The sequence below is a fragment of the Lygodium microphyllum genome, chromosome 24, assembly GCF_053477565.2.
Source record: "Lygodium microphyllum isolate KBCC chromosome 24, Lygodium_microphyllum_v1.1.10, whole genome shotgun sequence".
In the NCBI taxonomy this organism is placed as follows: domain Eukaryota; kingdom Viridiplantae; phylum Streptophyta; class Polypodiopsida; order Schizaeales; family Lygodiaceae; genus Lygodium; species Lygodium microphyllum.
In genome coordinates, this window is record NC_141158.1 from 129,485,999 (window position 1) to 129,508,039 (window position 22,041).

At 41.3% G+C, this 22,041-nt stretch overlaps 1 protein-coding gene across 5 annotated transcripts in view; it reads right to left on the reverse strand.

Moving 5' to 3' along the window:
- LOC148015638 (exportin-4 protein) overlaps positions 1-22,041 on the reverse strand; it is a 171,894-nt gene that overhangs the window by 11,128 nt on the left and 138,725 nt on the right. For 4 of the 5 annotated variants that reach the window (XR_015688297.1, XM_087664915.1, XM_087664917.1 and 1 more), the window contains 8 exons: positions 12,898-12,962; positions 12,714-12,816; positions 12,497-12,628; positions 12,261-12,404; positions 12,060-12,167; positions 11,921-11,971; positions 11,709-11,786; positions 11,425-11,538 (listed from right to left, as the gene is read on the reverse strand). Coding sequence is in view for 4 of the 5 variants with exons in the window: in XM_087664915.1 (XP_087521041.1) it covers positions 11,425-11,538; positions 11,709-11,786; positions 11,921-11,971; positions 12,060-12,167; positions 12,261-12,404; positions 12,497-12,628; positions 12,714-12,816; positions 12,898-12,962 (795 nt within the window). In the remaining variant the exon portion in view is untranslated. Of the gene's footprint in view, positions 1-11,424; positions 11,539-11,708; positions 11,787-11,916; positions 11,972-12,059; positions 12,168-12,260; positions 12,405-12,496; positions 12,629-12,713; positions 12,817-12,897; positions 12,963-22,041 lie in introns of those variants that run through there. The other variant, XM_087664918.1, reaches the window with a different exon arrangement.

Consider the following 22,041-nt stretch of genomic DNA (forward strand, 5'->3'; position numbering starts at 1 on the left):
CCAAACTTTATAGCCCATTTCACCTTTATCTCCATAACCCATGAAGATGCCTCTATGAGATTTCATGTTAAGTTTGGTTCTGCTATCAACAAGTATATCTACATAGCATTCACACCCAAAGCCCCTTAATTGGTCATATCAAGCAAGTTTGCCAGCCCAACCCTCTTTAGGAATGCGACTTTCAAGTGCACGGTGTGGAGATCGGTTGCAAATATGCACCGTGGTTTTAAGTGTCTCTCCCCAAAACGATTGCAAGAGATTAGTTGTGGACAGCATACATTGAATCTTCTCACAAGCGTGCGATTCATTCGCTTGGTCATACCATTAGATGATGGATTGTAAGGAGCTGTAAGCTCTCGTTTAATCCCATTGACATCACAAAACTTATTGAATTCTTCAGATACATACTCTCCCCGATTATTTGTTCTTATGCATTTTAACTTTAAGTCCTTTTGAGTATTAACCGAATCTTCTCACAGCGTGCGATTCATTCGCTCAGTCACACCATTAGATGATGGATTGTAAGGAGCTGTAAGCTCGTTTAATCCCATTGACATCACAAAACTTATTGAATTCTTTAGATACATACTCTCCCCGATTATTTGTTCTTATGCATTTTAACTTAAAGCCCTTCTGAGTATTAACCAATGCATCAAACCTTTGAAAGCATCCAATACCTAGAGGCTCCATGAGAGTATGGACTCTTTACATGTTTACCAAGAACATAATCATCATAGAAGTCAAGCTTTGAGTTTTTCACATCAACTCTTTCAAGTGAAGAGAGTGCATGCAAACCCTTTTGGCTCATGTGTCCAAGACGCTTGCGCCATAACTCCATGTGTGATTGTAGTTCAACAACTACTACAAACTTTCCAGGAACTGCCTTGCAGTAGAGATAATACAAAGTCCCCTTTTTACCACCTCTAGTGACTAGCATAGATCCTTTGTGTGTTTTCCATATACCACCACCAAAAGTAGTAAAGTAACCTTTGCCGTCTAGCTGCCCTACAAAAAGCAAGCTCTTCTTGATGCCAAGTACGTACCTAACATCATGAAAAATCAATTCCTGACCATTTTCTAGAGCCAAGTGTATAGTGCCCATTCCTTCAATATCACATGCATGATTGTTACCAAGGTAGACTTTTTCAAGTTTACCTTTCGCATAAGTAGAAAAACAATCCTCAAATAGAGTTACATGAAAAGAAGCACCGTTGTCAATAATTCACGATTGTGACAAACCATCATGAGCTAACAACAAAGTATCTATCATATCTGTTTTAGTCATATACATATCCTCCACTATTATAGCAAGCGGATTTGAAATGCAACCAACAAATCAAAAATATTTATCATCTTCTATTTCTTCAATAATAACACCATACCACATTTGCTTTTTGTCTCTTTAGGGGTAGAGCTGCCATCCTTGTCATTCTTTTTGCCTTTTGCATTAGCCTACTTCTTGCATTCTCGTTCTTTTGTAAAGTACTTGCAATCAAGCTTTTTATGCCCTTTGCGACCACATTGATAACAAGTTACATCTTGTTGTTTTTCCTTGCTTTTGTTGCGATTTTTGTATTTATTTGCAGCATTATATCTTTTTTCAGTTCTTCCTCTTGAATTGTAGGTTGATCCATTGTTTTCCCCACTTGCCTTGTGTCTAATCTCTTCATTTAGAATAGAACCACACACACCATCAAATGTCAAGTTGGGATTATTGCTCAATGACACAACCAATGCTTCCCATGATTTGGGCAAGGTCATGAGCAAGAAGATAGCCCTCAATTTAGGATCAAAATCAAGCAAATCTCCATCCTGTAACTTACTCAAAATACCAGTGAAAGCATTCAAATGCTCTAAGGCAGGCTTGGACTCATCAAGCTTCAAGTTGATCAACTTCTGCATGAGATGTACCTAATTGATACGAGTTGAATTCTCATAAGTAGCCTTGAGTTTCTCCCAAACTACATAGGCAGTATCAAGCCCCTTTATATCAACCAGGATATCATCTGTGATGGTCATTTTAATATAAATAATAGCATTTTTATTCATTTTAGCCCAATCCTCATCTCACAAAGCAACAGGCTTATATTCTACTAAAGCATCATCACAATCCTTTAGAAAGACTATACCTTGCATAGGATCTTTCCAAAGATCAAAACCATGGCCATCGAATTTACGAATCTCAAAGAGATTCTTTGTGTTAGATATAGATGCACTGCCAGCCATCTTCAACACTACACAACTGCAATAAAGGGCCCAATGCTTTCAGCCAATAGCAAGATTGCTGAATTGTAACAGCGAGTGCATACTCTTGTACTTCCAAGGTGTCCAAGAAGCAGATGTTTAGCAGCAATTTCAGTCTTAAGTACTGATTACAGCATATACATGAATCAAAACTGATACATTTGCATTAAAGATAGCTCCCACTTCAGTAATACATCACCAAAATTCTCAAATGCAATGACTCAAATGTTGTATTTACCACTGTTTCACTGCATAGTGAGTATTCAGCAATACATGTACCAAGAGAAGCTGCCCTTTTTCGACATTTGAAGCATCCAAAACTCAAAAGACTCCCACTCAACAGTGAATCTGCTGCAAATTTCGTTGTCTAGTCTCAAAAAGACTCAAAATGCATCACCAATGTGAAAAGCCCCAAAATTTCTGCAGTGAATCTGCTCCAATTGCATCAATACATCTTTCCAAGCATCAAGCATGGGCTAATGTTGCAGAAATCTCACTATTTCTGGAAAAGCCCCAAATTTCGAGGTCCAAGAGTGCACAATTTCTAAGAAATTGGCTCAAACAAGCAAAAAATTCACTTGCATCTGAAAATCCCCAAAAGTTTTGAGACCCGTGCACTCAATGTCTCCAATTTATGGATCAAGAGTCATTGACACATGTGGCACCAAATCTGGGAAAAGCCGCAAATTTGAAGGAGCAAATTTGCACAATTTCGTGCTCTGTGCTTGCTTGCATGAACACCCGGAAGAGGGGGAATAAATCAGAATGAAAATTTCTGATTTTAAGAAAAAGAAAGTATTGGGGGCATTGACCTACCTGTCTGACGAAGACAGGCGGCTATCGCCCATCGTGTCAAACTAACCTGGAGCTCACATCGCCTCGCCACGCACAACCTTCATCTGTCACCCGCGCTGGTTGTCAGCCCGTCATTGGTCGTCAATCCGTCGACTGCCTACGTCTCCAGCCGGATGCCCGTGCGCTGGTCCCCATCAAATGTTTGCTCCCTCGTGTGCTATTGACTAGTTGCCCACTCTTCAACAATCCCTAGACTGTTACGCCTGTCACCTGTCACTCCTGCGTGTTGACTGCAAGAGTCACCTTAGTCTCCACTGTCTGTGTGTAACCTCTGTCCGGACAGTTGTCGCTGCCCTGTTGAGCTTGCAGCTGGTGACTACTGCCTATTGCCTGTGAGAACCATTGTGACTCTGATACCAATTTGTAGAGTTGAAGCGGAAGCAAATAAAGAGAGAGCAGAGAGCACACGCATTAATCGAGGTGCTCAATGATCCAGAACTGAACAATGTTGAACAGTGAGATAGAGTGAGAGTGAGTTGACAGATAGGTGGTACCAGTGTGGCATATACAAAGAATAAAAGAGTGTATTTATGCTTAGGGTACGGTACACTTACACCCGCTAGGGTGAGCTCACATGTGTGAAGTAATATATACATGGGAGAGCCTAAAGGGCCTTTACATCCAACATTCTAAAAATTAGAAAAAATCTGTTATCACTTGTGTCATAATTGATCTTGGTCATGAAGTGAGATCCAACAAGATAGAGTGAGAGTGAGATAGAGTTGAACAGTGAGATAGAGTGAGAGTGAGTTGACGGATAGGTGTGTACCAGTGTGGCACACACAAAGAATAAAAGAGTGTATTTATGCTTAGGGTATGGTACACTTACACCCGCTAGGGTGAGCTCACATGTGTGAAGTAATATATACATGGGAGAGCCTAAAGGGCCTTTACATCCAACATTCTAGAAATTAGAAAAAATCTGTTATCACTTGCTGTCATAATTAATCTTGGTCATGAAGTGAGATCCAACAAGATAGGTGCAAAAATTCTTGACAATGCTAGCAAAGTCCTTGGCAAAGGAGAAAGGAGAAACAACTTATATTAGTGTTCTTATAGCCACCCCTAGAGTCTGCACAAGTGAGCTTTGGTATGAGAGATTAAGACACATTGGATTTGTAGTCTTGAAGGAGACGCATAAGCAAGGTATGGTTGCTCACTTGCATGTAGTTACTAAATTGAAGGATACATGTGAAGCTTGTATGATGGGCAAGCAACAGAGAAATGCATTTCCACAAGAAAGCAAGAATAGAGCAAATGCTCCTCTATAGATGGTACATGCTAACTTGTGTGATAAGACGTCTATACAAGCCTTGGGAGGATCTTCTTATTTCATGTTGATCATCGACAACTATAGTAGAAAGAAGTGGATGTACTTCCTTCGTGATGAGGCTCAAGCTTTTGATAAGTTTAAAAAATACCTAAAACTTGTTGAGAATGAAACGGGAAAAAGTGTGAAGAAGTTTAGAACAAATGGTGGTGGTGGTGAGTTCAATTCAAAGGAGTTTGAAGACTTTTGCAAGAGCAAAGGGATCAAACATCAATTCATGACACCTCAATAGAATGGTGTTGTGAAACATATGAATTGTACCATTGTGGAGATGGCAAGGTGCATGCTAAAAGGCAAGAGATTACTAAACCATTTTTAGGCTGAAGCTATAAATACTACAGCCTACATTCTCAATCGAAGCTACACAAAGACTATCAAGGAAAATACACCTCGTGAGGCTTACACTATTAAGAAACCATCTCTCTCACATTTCAAAACTTTTGGATCTGAATAATATACACATGTTCCTAATGAGAAAAGAAACAAGTTAAAACCAAAAAGTAAAAAATGTATCTTTTTGGATTATAGTAATAAGCAAAAGGCTTACAAATTGTATGACCAAGAGGCAAAGAAGATCATAGTGAGCCGTGATGTGTTGTTCAACGAGCAAGCATATACAGTGAAGGAGAAGAAGACAAGTTCTTCCACTTTCTCATCAAGTGAAGAAGTGGTCCACTATGAACCGGTCCCAAGAGCTACTCCTTATCCTTAAGGAGAAGAAAGAATGATGAAGAGAAAGCTCCCCAACCTAACATCACACCAATGGAAAAGCCATTGCCGCGATAGGTGAAGCAGCTCTATGACCAAAATAATCCTATGCCCACATCTGTTGAGGAGAAGGAAAATAGACCAAGGAGATCTCAGAGAATAGAGGAGCAAAGAAGGGCTTTTGCTCACATAGTCAATATGGCCTTGATGGCTGAGATTATGAGAGAAGTAAAGGAGCATGTTCACTTGGAAGAAACACATGCACATCCAACATGGAAGGCAGCTATGCAAGCTGAGTATGACAGCATCATGAAAAATGAACACTTCGAAGCTAGTGGATTGGCTACCAAAGAGAAAGACTATTGGCACCAAGTGGGTCTGGAAGGTTAGGTACAAGGCTGATGGAACCTTAGAAAAGTACAAAGCTAGACTAGTTGCACACAGATTTTCATAGGTTGAAAGGTTTGATTTTCAAGATTCATTTGCTCCAACTACCAGAATGACCACTATTTACACAGTATTTGCAGTGGCCGCCGACAATTAGTGGCCAGTTTATCAAATGGATCCTAAATCAATGCTCTTGAATGGTGATCCTAAGGAGGAGGTGTACATGGTTCACCCACTAGGGTTTGGGACTCCCAATTCTAAGAATAGTGTGTAAGCTGAATAAGGCATTGTATGGGCTGAAGCAAGCCCCTAGAGCATGGTACCAGCGAATAGATAAGTTCGTTTTGAGCCTAAACTTCAAAAGATGTGCCTCAGATGCTAACTTGTATGTTTGTAGGGATGGTGAAAAATTTATAGTGATTAGTCTATATGTGGACGACCTTCTTATTATAGGTGACTATGAAGATATGATCAACCAAACTCGAAAGGCTTTGAGCTCCAAGTTTGACATGACAAACTTCAGCTTGTTACACTACTGTTTGGGGATTGAAGTCTGGTAAGAGCCAATAAAGATCTTCATCTCTCAGAACAAGTATGCATGGAAGATCTTGAAAGCCTTCTGTATGACTGAGTGCAAGGAGATAGCTACACCTATGGAGGTCAATGCAAAGTTATCCGTTCAGAATACATCAGCACTAATAGACATTGAGAGGTCCAAGAGGTTGGTCAACAACTTGATCTACTTGTGCAACACTAGACCAGATATTAGTTTTGCTATTGGAGTTTTAAGCATGTTTTCAAACAAACCCCACGAGAGTCATTCGAAGGCTGGGATGTCAGTGCTCAGATACTTGAAGGGAACTCTTGACTATGGTATCACATACAGTTCCAGTACTTCTCTTGTGGCATATTGCGACTCAGATTGGGCAAGAGATACTGATTCCAAAATGTCAGTTTCTGTTAGTAAGAAGCAACCAATAGTGGCATTGTCTTCTACTACCGAAGAAAAGTATAAGGCAGCAAGTTTTGCGGCATGTGAAGCAGTATGATTAAGGAGGATCATATGGCACATGGAAGTGTAAGATGAAGATCTGATTGTGCTAAGGTGTGTCGATCAGAGTTGCATCGCCATTGCCAAGAATCTAGTGTTTCATGCCTGCACAAAACATATAGAGATCCAGTATCACTATATGCGTGATTTTATCGATGGGATAGTGGAGCTAGTTCACTGTCCAATAGAGGAGAATGGAGCAGATATCTTTACCAAAGCACTCTCGAAGGATCTACTTCAAGCTTATCTTCAAAGACTCGGCATTGGGCCTAGAGCTAGTTCACCTACGAGTGGACATTGAGGGGGGATGTTAGATATGCTCAATGCCCTATCCTTGAAAGGTACCACCAATGATCCATGATGGTCAAAGTTGTAAGGCCCCCATTATGAGAAGAAACCATGTGTGAGCCTGGACATTGGTGGGTCCAGACTTGTATGTCAGATGAGATCTATGTGACCCGATGGCCAGAAGGTGACCGTTGCAGGTCTAGCCTTTAGGTTAGACAGAGTAGTTAAAGTTGGTAGCAACTCGAGACACTGCATCGAGTTGCGGAGTAAGGAACTTATCAACGATCCCTATTTTAGCTCCGAGGGCCGTGGAAGTAGCCCTTGACTAGAGGTAGGGAATATTCCCTACCAACTAGTGAATGTGCACATGGAAGGTCAACAAACACATTTACATATGGAAGATCAATAGACACAAGTGCATAGAAAAGGTCATCCATCATGACCCCCTTCACAGGCTTTAAAAGGTAGTCCCCCTTCATAGCTTTCATGATCCATCCTTTCACCCAATCAGAGTTATTCCAGCTCGCCTTAAGCTCTTCACCTATCTTTTGTCTAGATTGCCATGTAAATTTTTACAATGAAAACCAAAGAGGTTGTCTTTTATTGAAGGATCTAGAAATTCCATTAATCAAACCTCAACCATCTCACTGTTGGCTTGTCATACCCAATGGTAATTTATACTTACAGGCAATACTTAGCCACTTTAACGATGTTATATCATCCATAAGGTAATTTATACTTATGTCTAACCTACTTAACGACAATTTCATGCTAGTGTGTGTTGACATATCAAAGTGAGAGCAAGAGAGCATGCACAAGAGGAAGAGAGAGAGCTTAAGTACAAGAAAAAGATCTTACTTAATGAGTTATTCACAAGTACAATTGGTACACTCTCCTCTACACCGAGAGTGACCTCTAGGCTATTTAAATAGCCTTTGGATGGCTAGGGTTAGGGTTTTCCCTTGCCCTCTAGTTCATTCACACCCAGCTATCCTTATCCACCCTTGGATACATAGGATTTGCATGCCTACATCTCAATATCCCTCCTCAATGCCAGTGTGGCATTGAACTACAAGACATGTTAATGCCCCCCTCAAACAAAGTGAGATGTGCTTTATAAATCAAGCTACAAGAGTGCTTATAGGTAGAGGATTTGTAGATTTAGAAGAGTCGATCATCAGGTGGGTTGGAGACAAAGTTGGCATCCAATTCTTTTGGTACTTTAGGGATGGTAGGACATTTACTCGTAATATGCCCTATCTTCTTATATTTGTTGCACTTCATTTTGTCAGGATATTTTTTTCAAAAGTTACTCACAAGATGTCCCTTTTTGTTGCAGAAGGAGCATTTAGTGGATACAGTATGAACCAAGAGTTGGTCATGAGCTGTTGAAGTGGATGCCTGTCTAGTGTTGCCTTCTTTCAAATTTCTTTTTACCTCATCTAAACAAGATTGGATGGTGCTTTTCAAGGTTGGGTTAAGGATATTTGTAAGAGTAGTTACAAGGGTTTGAAATACCTTCTTTACAGCTTTCAAGAGAATTACAATGGCATCTTCATCATGAATTGAAGCTTGAACATAGAATAGTTGTGCAATGAGCCCCTTTATATGAGAAATGAACTTACCTAGGTCTTCTCATTGCTTATACTCCAGACTAAAAAATTTGATCTTAAGGAGAATTTTAGAGTTCTTGCCTATAGCACCATAAAGCTTTTCAAGCTCATCCCATTTCTCCTTGGCAGTGGAGAGTTGGTCAATGGGATGGATTAGGGATTCATCTAGATTAAGCATGATTAGGGCTTCGGCTCTTTCATCATCTTCTACATCCAGTGGATTTGATGGATCAATAACCCTGGTCCCTTTGATGAGGGGCCAATAGCCCTGTTCCATCATTTTATACTTCACTAGTGCCTACCATGGATGAAAGTCTTTTCCATCAAACTTACGCATTTGAGGTCTAACATTGGCATAAGCCATAGGTATGATAGGAAGGTCTTACCAATTGCTCTAGGCAATGGCAGTGTCTAGTCTTTTACACAATGGCTACTACGTGCACAAGCAAAAAGAGATAACTAATATATAGGAGCCTTAAATCTAATGTGTTGCAAGATGAGATGTTACAATATTCAATGTGTTTATACTAGATTTAACAAATATCCAGCAAGCAAGTGATTAGAAGGTTAATCAATAGTGTTTAAAAACACTAATGCCAAGCTTGGTGAGATGCCTGAGTGAAGACCATCGGCTTCCCGATAAGCTCATTGATGTCCCCTGAGTGTTGGAGATGCTCCCAGATCTAGAACAAACTTCAGTGAATATGCTTCAGTGATTAGAATCGCTATTAATGATTCATAGAGTGAAAAAAATAAAAATAGGAGAGCTTGAAGCTTCCTAGCTATGGCTACTAAGAAACTCACAGCTAGAGTTTGACAGAGATCTCTTCTTGTGGACAAAGAATTGAGGAGCTCTCTTGTGGGAGGATAGCCCACTAGGGGGGCTATCAAAGCCCTAAGGTAGCCCCCATTAATTCGTCCTCTGTTGAGCACGCGACTGTACGGATCTGCATGCTGCCCAAGATTGCGCCTGCCTGCATTTTTGGACAATGGCGTCCTACTGCCTGGCCAATGTTGAGGTTTGGGTGCTAGGAAGGAGCGCTTGATGTTGAGGAGCAACTCTCCAGAAGAAAGCAAGGCAAAATATGCTCTCTTTTGTTCACCTTAGGTCTTCCAACAAAGGTGAGTATGGCCGGCAGCTATGGAGGTGAAGAGGTGTAGTGAGAAAATGGCATGCTCGTGTGCACTTAGTGGGAAATGGAGTTGATGGAAGCTTGTTGGATCAGAGATGGCATGTTGAAATATCAGAGTGAGAGCAAGAGAGTGTGCACAAGAGGAAGAGCGAGAGCTCGAGTACAAGAAGAAGATCTTGCTTAATGAGTTGTTCACAAGTACAACTGGAACACTCTCCTCTACATTGAGAGTGACCTCTAGGCTGTTTAAATAGCCTCAAGATGGCTAGGGTTAGGGTTTCCCCCTACCCTCCAGTTCATTCACACCCAGCTACCCTTATCCACCCTTGCACACATAGGGTTCACATGCCTATCTCTCAACAACATGTGCACTCCTTGCCCAAACTGTTGATTAACCATTTTATGGACTTTTCATGTGCACTTCTTGCCCAAACCGATGATTAACCTTTTCATGGACTTTTCATGTGGCACTGGATTCTCTATTTCTAGTCAATCAAGTTAAAAGATAGAAGTGCCGCTGTTCAATTATGCCACATGTCACAAGTGCAAGGCACATTCCCCCATTTGTCAAAATTGCATGTGAAGGAAAATAGTATGGCTAGGTATTCTTTAGAGCCTTAATTGTAAAAGCGCAAAACCTGTCAGTTTCGAAAGCACAAGGTCTCAAATGAAGGACTAGGGCAGCTGTGGTCAAAGTCTCTACTGGTGTACAGCCCCAGAATGTAGCTGCTCTGTTGCTAAATTTCATCATCTTCACCCGTTTTCACCCTAGGCAAAGTGATGGTGAAGCCCTTCTCTTTCTATACATGATTTGCAGAAAAAAAGGAGAAAATGGACAACTGCCAAAAGCTCCAATCAGATTCAATATCGCAACAACTCCAAGAAATTCTAAGCTGAATGTAATACTTGTGGATATGAATTATCTAACCATGCTAAATAAGGGTCCAGTATGAGTGCATATAGAATAAAGCAAAGACTTCTGCAAGGGTCCATAAGAAGAATTTCATTAATGAGGATTAGAAACAGCCCAATACTTGTGGAAGCTGTTTCCCTGTCCTCAAAACAAGACACCAATAGCAGTTAAAAGACGAGCATGCAGTGGTTACTTGGAGCTATGATAGGTGTGCATAAGGCCATAAGATTGAGGATTCCCTAATGTGGAAAGCACACCGACCCCAGATTGCATTCATTGAACCATTTTGCCAAAATTTATCAACTGATATGGAATGTATCTCAGATTGCCTTTAATCAGCAAAACTTCTTAAACATCAAGGTGTCATTCAGGATAGTGAAAATCTTTTCCTATTAAATGGTATCCCCTTACTGCGTAACCCCATAATCTAGTGTCCCAAATATTATCATTTTGGGTAAAGTGAGAAAGAGGGACCTTGAGATAATAAATTCTTAAATCTGTGTGTGTGTGTGTGTGTGTGTGTGTGTGAGATAGAAATCATAAGAAGGACAAGGGCACAAGGTTGTAATTATTCTATATTAGGCACCTTAACCAATAATTTTGAATGTATTCTCAAAAAAAGTGACTTTCCCACATAAGGAAAAGCCTCAAAAAGCCTCACCATAGAGAGAACAAACGCAAAGCCCTACCTGCTAAAGGAATGCCAAAAATATCCCTCTAATTTTATATTTTCTGCGTGTATTCTGGACTGCTCTTCGAGCTAGGGCCAAGATTTAATCTGGAAATATTTCTCATCTAAGATGCCTTTAAAGTGAAGTCCATATTCTTAATCTAAGAACTTACATATTCTTAAGACTTTTTTTACAACACCAGTCGACTAGAGTTAAAAAGTCATGAGCTACCTGATGCTGCAGCCCATATTCAAGAGTAGACATTATTTGGCCGAATTCCTCTTTTGGCAACTTTGCTATTTTGTCAGGATAAACTTCAAGCATATGTACAAGAAGAGTGAAATACTGCACATGTGAAAAAGATAAGATAGAAATTCAATCCTCTTGGGGAAAAAAAAAAAAAATAGAAGTTCTGAAGTTCTTCATAAGCTGACTAACTAACGAATTAATTTAAAAATCATTGCCCATTGAAAGATTTTACATCGTAATATTTTATCTGCAGGACAGGGACAGACCTGCTGACATAACTTCGGATACTTCAGCAAGTCAGTGGAGATGAGAGGGGTTATAATGTGGAGGCCCAGGTATACAACCTGCATAGAGCAGGATTTCCTTTTATAAACCCATTCTTTACTACATCCTTCTAGGAACAAAATATGTTCACTTGGTCTTTCATAACTGTGTATAGGGAAGGCCTAAAGAATCCCATCTTGGAAGACTTACCCACCTGAGCAACATCCGGGTTTTCAACCGCACTGCTGCCTTGCGCAAAATCAACCTGCAAAAGGCACAACAAAGCATTGAAAACCTTACTAGATCTTTTATGTCAGAACCTGATCTGAACAGTATGAACTGAAGTTTCATACCAAATCTTTGGAGCTCAAATTTGTCAGTAACTGTAGTAAAGCTCGCAAATCTTTGTATTTCTCCACTTGACTCTCATTTAGTAAATTCTTAGACAGAATTACAGACACCTAGAGGCAAACAGTCAATTAAGAGTGAAAGAATTGTACTCTGTTTGGAGGAGCGTAATCACAAGATAGGGTGAAGTTTTTGAAATGAAAAACCTTTCCAATATTATGTGCTGAATATATTTGAAGAAGTTGCACACAAAAGCTGAACAAGACTGCCGTTTCTCTGCCTTCCAAGTAAGCAACTTGCCCATCAACCCAGTCAACAACATATTTCAAAAGAATATAGACCACTGCTGACTGCAAAAAACATTCCAGGATTTACAATCTTCACAGGGACGCATCATACATCTCAGTTAACCATAGATTGTTGAAAAATCATGTAAACTTACCTGATTCCTGTATTCTTCTAACAACCTTAAAAGTGGTTGCATAACAGTGGTCCCAATCTCAAAGAGAGCTTTCTGGCTTCGAGACATGGTTGCTTTTGCAGCACCACGTAACCTTTCCATTAAGCAAGAAACCTGGAGGACGGCATTGGAGAGCCTCAGATCAATAACTGATACTAAACCTTCACAGAAACAACAAGACAAATACAGCTGATCTCACCAGAAGAATAGCATCAGGTTTCTGTGCAAAAACACCAAGATCACTTCTCCCAGCAAGATCAACAAGCTTTGAAGCTAGTGGTCTAAACAGATCAAGTACAAACCTGCAATATAGAGAGGATCAAAGTAAATCTCTGAAGACACTTTTTGTGTTCATGATAGCACATCACATAGCAAGTACTTACTGATTCGTACTTTCAGCAGAGCCCATTCCAGTTGACGATTGACATAATACTTCTGCTAATCCACGCTTTTTGAACAAGAAACCAAAAATTCTTTAAGCATAGAACATTTGAGGATGACACATGACAACTACAATCCTGAGAATATAATAGAAGCACATTGAAAACATGGATGGAAGGATGAGTAATCCTTCTCTAACAATCTTAGAAACTGATCGTATGAAATGGGATGGAAAGAACGAACCAAAGCCCTACATGAAATTGATGCATCCATATGCTCATCTCTATCAACAACCATAACCAAGCTGTGAAGACCCATAACTCCGTTGTGTAATCTCAACATCATAACCAAGCTGTGAACAACCATAACTCTGTTGTGTAATCTCAACATCAAGTAGAGAAGTCCTCATAGCAACCAGCTGTGAAGACCCATCCCACACCAAGCTTTCCCACTACATTGACTTCATGCATGTCAACATCTCTTATAACAGCTCTAGGAATAAATACCTCTTTTTCCACATCCAAGAGAACCTCTTTGAGTACATCAACATTAGCACCATCCTTGAGATGCTGCCTCGCTTGAACTGTCTTCAAACATATTCTTCAAGTTGCCTTTTCTCAACCAATGCATTTTCCAACTTAGCATTTAAACTATGACAATGATTCTCAAGTTCTTCCACTTTCTTTACAAGCAACTCTTTATCTTGCAAAACACTTTCTTGTGCTTCTGACATGAATGAACCCTCCAAAACCTCACAAGGTCCAGTAATTACAGCCCACAGTCTATCTACAAAACCAGCTGCCATGCATCATGCATCTCCTGTATTAATGCCTTCTTCATTTCTGCATATTCCGATTGCATAACAACCGTATGAGTCATGAAACCCTTCAACTCAGTCACACATTTACTCTGCAATTCTTCATCCATTTCTGAAACAAACCAGCAGACATTTTATGCCTTGCCATAACCTATTTCAGATCTTTAATTTGCTGTACATACCCCTTTTCCATAACATCATGCTGCATTGCTTTGTTCTCAAGCTCTTTGGTCAAGGCATCCATTTTATTCTCCTCAACTGCCAACTGTTTTCTTAGATCTTGTCCTACAGCTAACTTGACAGCTTTCCCATGATGCGTGCTCTATAAATAAGAAGAAAACTGTCCCAACATAGTCTAATGTTGCAATTTACAGCCATGCTGTTGGCTGTCTTATTTATCTTTACAACACATGCCCTAACATTCAGTATGCAGTACCGCAGGTGAGTAAGTATATGCACAGCCCATAGACCATACATTGGCAAGCTGCTAAGCAAATCTTTAGATATTTGCAATGTACTCAATCACATATATTATTTTTTCCCAAAAGGGGAGACTTGCACTTGTAGGCTTATGGTGATTCAGATTGGACCAGTGATGCAAACAATAGGCAGTCTACTAGTGAACATTGTCTCTTTCTAGGCCTCTTATGCATTTCATACCTAAGCAAGAAATAGCCTATAGTGGCTACCTCCTCTTGTGAGTCTGAGTATAGGGCCTTCACGGCAATAGTGGAATGTGTATGGTTGGCTAGATTTTTGGCTGATCTACATTTACCATTGGAGGGTCGTATACCATTCTTTCTAATAGTCAGAGTGCTATCGCACTCACATGAAATCATATGTTTCCTGCTCACACAAAACACAGTGAGATGCATTACCATTATGTCAAAGAGAGATGTTATGCAAGAGAGATCAACTTGATGTATATACCCACTGAAGGTTTCATTCCACTCACGAAGGGAGAAGGAAGTTTTAGAAAGAGTAGGCTACTTGTAAATGAAAATGTTGCAAACACTTTCACCAAAGCACTACCACATGAGAAGTTTGAGGCTTTTCAAAAGTCCTTAAACTTTCTAGCCTTTGGTGATTGATCATCCTTGTTCTTCATCACATTGGCATCACAAGGGGGTGTTAGATTTTGTCAATTTTGGGCAGTGCCCATGTAATTTGTGTGGTGTAGACACTTTAATAAGTGTCATTTTAGTCTATGTGTGTACCTAGTGTCTTCACATTTAAAAGTAGTGACACTAGGGGCTAGAGTTAGTTAGCTCAACTCTAGTCAATTGGTGAAGGGTTGGTTAGGTCAACCCTTGACCTAGCTTCGATTGTACCTTCACTCTATCTTTTTAGTTCAATAAGTACACTCTATTCTCTTGCTTCATCTCGCTCACTGTCATTGTCTTGTTTGTCTCCCCTCCATAGCTGATTCGTTTTCTTACATGAATCATTGGTGCTTTCACAAAAAATGACATCCTCTACCCTTGATCGTGACAGTGATGATATTTACAATTTTTCGACATTACATTCACTTATTCTTTTATCTTATATTATGCGCATTTGTAACTTCATCCGCACTTTCAGCATGACCTGATTGTAAAAGGACACTTGGACAAGTGAACAATTCCCCTGCGAGGTCACTGTCCCAGTGGCACCGTTGCATAGCATATTGCATGAGTATGACGTGTATCTATGCGCATTTATCCCTTTTCGGTCTTTTGGAGTGGTCGACTCTAGGATCCACCATATTTGTAGCATAACACATGGCAGTTCTCCTAAAAGCAGTTTTCCTACCCTTGCTTGCTTGCTTGCTTGTTTTGCTTATCTTGCTAAGCCCACCATTCTCTTTTATTGCCTTTCCACATATTCACCACATGATTGACACATACACACACTTCTTCTCATCCTTAGACACTTATCCCAGTCAATGCAAGGGATTGGCTTGCTAGTTTTGTGCTTCACTTGGGTCTAAAACTCTCTTTATCTTTTCCTATCTGTCACTTAATCAGCCGCTACCCCTATATTACTTACGTATTTTCGAAAATTTCAACAACAAAAAAAAAAATCATTGATTCCATCCGCCTTTGAAGGACTTGGTAGGCCCTTGGGCAGCCAGCGAGCACCCTTGGTCCGATGCCCTGGCCTCTCTAGGATAATCACTTGGGCTCCCTTGGTCAGATAAGCATCACCTCTGTAGTCTTGGTAGGCCACTAGGCAGCCGACGTGCACCCTTTGTTCGATGCCCTGGCTGCTTTGGGGTGCAACCCCTTGGGGTAACTCAAAATTTAGGTTGGCCTATTTTTCTCGCCCTATTTTGGGCCTAAGAGCGGGTGTTGTGCTAAGAATTACTCTTAGCCACTTAAATAGCCCCAAAACATGCTTATTTTAGGCTTATTTTAGCCAAAACCATAAAATGGGGAGCGGATCAAGAGAGTTAAGTGGGAGAGGATGGAGAACCCTAATTTTCTATAAATTCGCAGCTAGCCCTCCACTCTTCTCTGAATCCCATTTTTGCAAGTTTCAGGTATTACCAGCTTGCTGCCCACACCCTAGTTCACAGAGGATATCTCAACCCTTGCTGTCCATCATTGTTCCCTACAGTTTGGCACCTATTTCCAACCCTCCACACGCTGATTGCTACTATTTCTATCTGGCGACTGACTGTTGATCATCTGCACTGCTGTCGTACAGCCTACCACATCAGCAAACTGCTACATTTGCAAGCTCCAACTGCCACCCTGACAATTTTCTCTCCTACTGCAATCACTGCAGTCTTTTTCTCACCTGTCAGCTCTAGTCTGCAATTTTCTCTCTCCTGCTGCACTCACTGCAATCTTTCTCTCTCCTGCAGGCTATCTTGCCTGCGTTTTTAGTCTTTCTCTCTCCTGCACGCTGTCCTACCTACGTTTTTAGTCTTTCTCTCACTTACTGCTTGTGTTTTTAGTGTTTCTCTCTCCTCACTATTCTTTGCATCACATCCAACTTCTCATTGTTGCTTTTGCTGCTGTTCGACATCCGGAGGCTGCCTTGCTGCGAGTATCCGTACGGAGTACAACACACTCTCCAGCTCATTACCCCTGCCCTGATCCTAGAGATACAGGAGTTCGAGGTACAATATTCATTCACTGCATAGTGTGTTTGCTGCATGAGCATTGTATTATTAGTAGTCATATCATTTCATTTATTCACTGTGTTCATTGGCTCTGAGTTACCCTAACCCTAACCCTAACTGTGTTCTTTTATCAGTCTGTGCTTTGTCGTATGGTTTCTGTTTATGCTTCTCTGTTAGGGTATTTTCTTTACAGGTACTGTTCTATTTGGCTCACTTTGAGCATTGAAACCAAACCTAGGAAAATGTCTTAGCCACCACTACAAAACCCCAAAGTTCAGGCATCTAAATTTTCATGAGACAAGGAGAATCCTAGTTGCCATGTAAAATGCAATGGACCGGTTTAGTAGCTATGGTCTGGCAAGTTTCCCAACTTGCGATGCACTCAAGATTGGTTTTTGTAAAGGTTTGGAAAAGATAAAAATCTAGGGGATATCATAAGGAAGATCAAGAATATGGATTAGAAGAATATGTAGGGGAGGCCTATGCTCAAAAACTTTAAACCCTAGTAAATCACCTTCTTATAGCAGATAGACTATCTCAAGAAATATAGATTTCTTACTTCATCAAGGGCTTGGGGAGAAATATAAAGGGTCTTAGCAAATATGAAATTGCAGCCTAATGATACCTTGGATACTAATTCGAAATGTCATAAGAGTGGGACGAACGCTTGGCATTGGTCGATGGTCTAACAGCCAAAGGGATGAGGGTTCTTTAGATTCAGAGGACTCTTAGTTGGAAAGTGAAACTAATGGTTTTGAGAGTGTTTCAGAATTAAGGGTTTGGAGATAAATCAAGTAACTCATATGATGAGAGTACCTACATAAAACATAAGAGGAAGAGGAAAGCAAGTTTAAGTAAAGACTTTAAAAAGAGTAGAAAGAGGGGGAAGGGCAAGGATAGAGTAAGCTTGATCAACAAATCAAGTAAAAACTTAAGCACTTGGGATTGTGCGATACACAAAGAATGAAAAGCTTTGTGAGATATGCCAAAGGAATGGTCATGAAACTAGGGGTGTTCGTATAATTCTAATGTTTGGGCAGCCCAACAAGTATCTGTTATGTAGCCCAAGGTGAGGTGCCAACAACCTCCTAGCAACGAATTAGATTATTCTTGACGTAGTATCTTAGAGAGGTTTCAAGGGACCAAGACGGATTTCCACAAGACAACTATGGAATACTTTTCAAAGACAACAGTAGAAAGAATCATTAGGGGCATACCATTATTATAGAGATCAAGGAGCATGCCGTTACTGAGGAGATCAAGGATACTTTGTGGGACCAAACTATGACATATGGACAAGGCATATCATTGAGAGGGCAATGCTTGAAGCAAGGCACCACAATGACAAAAGACCTCCAGGAGCACCTCACCAACTATCGCCTGCCCGAGCAGCAACAGTTTTGATTGAGTTACTTGACCAAAATGAGCAATGACAGCATCAAGAAGATGCAGTAACTACTATTTCGAGAGAGAATAGTTGTAAAGAGGAGTATGAAGAGGAGGGACAAATTGTCAAGAATTCTGAATGTCACTGGTAAGCATGTGCAACGTGATTGTTCTAATTGCATTAAAGTAAAAGAATGCCCAAAAAAACCCCAAGTACTAGCAATGACTAAAAGTCAGGCTCAAAAGAAAATGGATTGTAAAATGCAAGAGAATGTCAAGAAAATGGCTTCTAAAGAGGTGAATAATTTGTAAAAGGAAGCAAGGAAGTAGCTACTTGAAGGTTCTCACTATTAGGGATGGCCATAAAGTTTGAATCTTGATCAAGTCAATTATCAACATAAAGATACAAGTTAGAGAGAATATGCAAGGAGGCTATGATGAGTGCTTTCAAACCTTGGCAAAGTGTTCTTTACAATTAACCTTGGATCAAATATTGGACCTGATTCCAAGATTCATGGAGAAAGTGCCTGTGAATATTAGACAAAAGCAGTAGGACGCTCTTGAAGGGAAACATTTGCAGGCCAAGCAAGTTCTTGATTGTCAGGCAGTTATTACTACTCAGAAGAAAGTTCTCTTAGATAGAGGATTAGGGATGAACATACGTCTTGAAGAAACATATTTGGCTAATAAGTAAGGTGAACAAATACTTGCCCCTTTTTAGGTCAAGATGACGGATTAGAGAAGATTACAACCACTAGGCATCCTAAAGAATCAACAAATGAAGGTTGCAGGTTTGAAGCTTAAAGTTGGTTTTCTAGTGCCAGGAATGACAGAGCTTGGGGAATCTTACCACATGCTTCTAGGCAGGCCATGTTTCAAGTTAGCTAAGTTGAGGCGTTATTGGTGTAGGTGCAGATTATAACAGAGTTTTAGGGAGTAGGCCACAAAACTTTTGATCTGCACTTGACAATCTTTATGAGGGTGGTTTTTATCTATGATTTTTCTATGTTTGACAGGAGGAAAGAGCATTTGCAACATCTTAGGTTGCGTTTTAAAAGCTGAAGTTTGGAATGTCCTTAAAACTTTTCAACTCAATCTTCACAGCTAGAATCTAGGTATTGGTAAGTCCTATCCTACTAGAAGGAGACATCACTATTTAAGCAAGAAAGATATTTGTTCTCTACCCACCACTCTTACTAAGAGAGGCATGTAGTGTGTTTGGAGTGAGGATCAAGAAAAGGCTTTTTTAGTGCTCAAAGAAGATGCTTGTGGGAGCCTCCATTTTGCAACCTCCTTTTATAACATCTACCATTCATAGTTGTCATGTATGAAAGGTATGGTATGGTACGGTACAATAAAATACGGTACTAAATGGTACCTTTAGATGTGTAAGTTTTGAAGAAGCTAGATGCAAATCGGAAAGCACATCTATGCTGATTTATGGAAAGATTCATGTTGTTTATTAAAACTCACAGCATAGCCACAGACACATATGGTATTATGTGGTTCCCAGAGAATGTCCGGGTGCCAAATTGAGTAGGATTGCTGTTGGACAGGTTAATGACTGAAATCAAGATTGCTAATGCCCACAAACTCTTTCAAAAAACACAGGCTCATTGTCTTTTGGCCGCATTGTATGAGCATATTCAGTCATTGCACCTAGAGTTAACTATGGAGTATTTGTTGCATATGCATTAGAAGGATTTGCAGGTGGGTACATCATCTCAGGTAACATAAGAAAAGGAAAAACAGCCATCAGAATCAGTTGCAGTGAATGATGCCTTGTTTGACGGTGATGAGGAAAAGATTGGGATTTACAAGCAATTGCTCGAATTGGGATATGAGGGTGAGTATGCAAAGCAACTAGGACACAGTTCATCTTCAGATAAGGTGGTTACAGCTTGGTTAGCTGGTAAGATGGAAGGGGAAATGCATCATGTGGATGATCTTCCAAGAAAGAAGATAAAAATTGATAAACTAAAATTGAATGTCTTGGGGGTGAATCAAAGTGGACAGCAATCTTCTATGGGGAGTATCGGGATGAGAGATTCTGGCATTTCATAGTGAGAATGTGACTATCTCTATGGTTAGGCAACAAATTGAAAGTTGGCCACAAGCTACTAAATCTCTTCACCATCATACATAGACAGCTTTAAGCCTTGCTTCATAGGAGTGCACATAGGTTTACAATCTTGCATATTAGGATTTTGGATGAACAGAATCCCCAAAGAATAGTGAAGGTAGCCCATATCTGACATAGCAAATGCATGTTTTAATTCAGCCTTAAAATCTGCACTTTCCCCTCTGTAGTTGCAATGCACAACATGTCATCTACATGAACGATAGTTTGCAAGTACCCCCCTTCATTCTTAATGTACTAGAGTGGGACCAGTTGGACTATATTTAGACCCTTTGCAGGCCAAATAAGCATCAATTTTAGAGTAACATGCATGAGAAGCCTATTTGAGACCATGTGCTCTTTCCCCTTAACTACAAACCTTGGAGGTTGTGACAGATAAACATCCTCATGCAAATCTCCATTAAAAAATGTTGTCTTAATGTCCAATTGATGTACTTTCCAGCCATAATTTGCAGCCATAGCAATCACACATCGCACCATACTCATATGGAATGTTGGAGCAAAAGTTTTCTCATAATCTATTCCCTTCTTCTCTGGATAGCCTTTTGCTATCAAGTGTGCCTTCTATCTATCAACAATGCCATCGTGGCCATCCATGAGTTTTGGACTGCATCCATGACATTTGATTGATGATGGATTCCTGCTATTGACCATTAGCTGCTGGATACGCACCCGTGCTCTTCTGCCTGTTACGCCGCTGTGCCCCCCGCCCGCCGTCCATCGTGCCCCCCGCCTGGTCGTTGCGCCCCATCCTGGCGCTTCGTCGTGCGCCAACGACCCGGACTCCATCCCTCGCCATCAACTCCCTCGCCACCAGCCACCAGCGCCAACGCCAGTGCCATCGTCCCCCCCCCCCCCCTCGCCAACGCCTTCGCCACCAGCGCCATCTACTCCCTCCCTCGCCAGCGCCACTGTCATCAGCCACCTGCGCCCATCTCCCCCCCCCCCCCCCCCCCGGCTATCTTTGGTTCCAACTCCCCGCCCCCCGAGTGCTGCCTTGCCGGGAGGCCTGGCCCGCTATCAGGCTGCAACACCACCGCCATCGAAAACAGAAAACCCCCCCCCCCCCCTTCGCCATCGATACTCCCCTCCCCCCCCCTTTTCCTCCTCCAGTTGCTCCCTCCCTCTGCAGCAAGTTTCCATCCAGCAGCACAGCAACGCGATAGGTAGGTTCTCCCAGAAGGGACGCGCAATGGAAACCTATGGTCAGACGCTGGCGCACTCACCGAGTACCCCCCCAGTCCAACACCTTGCGTGTAGTCCTCTCTGAGGAGTAGCTCTTAGGTGTCCGAGCTAAGGAGCTGGAGCTAATGGAAACAGCAATTTATGGTCAGGTAGTAGGGCATTCCCCAGCCAGGGCCCAGCTTCGGGACTGGCTCCACTCCACGCTGCGCATCAGCACAGTGCAGATCATGGAGGCGGTCCTATTGGGCCAAGGGATCTTCATGGTCCGCCTCAGTTCGGGAGACGCAGCTGGTGAGTTACTCGCCAGTTCACCATATGCATCCACGAAGGGAGTCATATACATGGTCCCTTGGTACAGTGGCTTTACCGTGGAGGCGTTTGCACTCCACAACAGGTTTCTTCAGCACCCGGTCACCCTTCTTTTCCCCGGCCTGGCGATTGAGTACCGCCAGTTGGTGGAAGACTTTGGGAGGCTCTTCGGCACTGTCCTTCCCGCGTCCTTTGCGGAT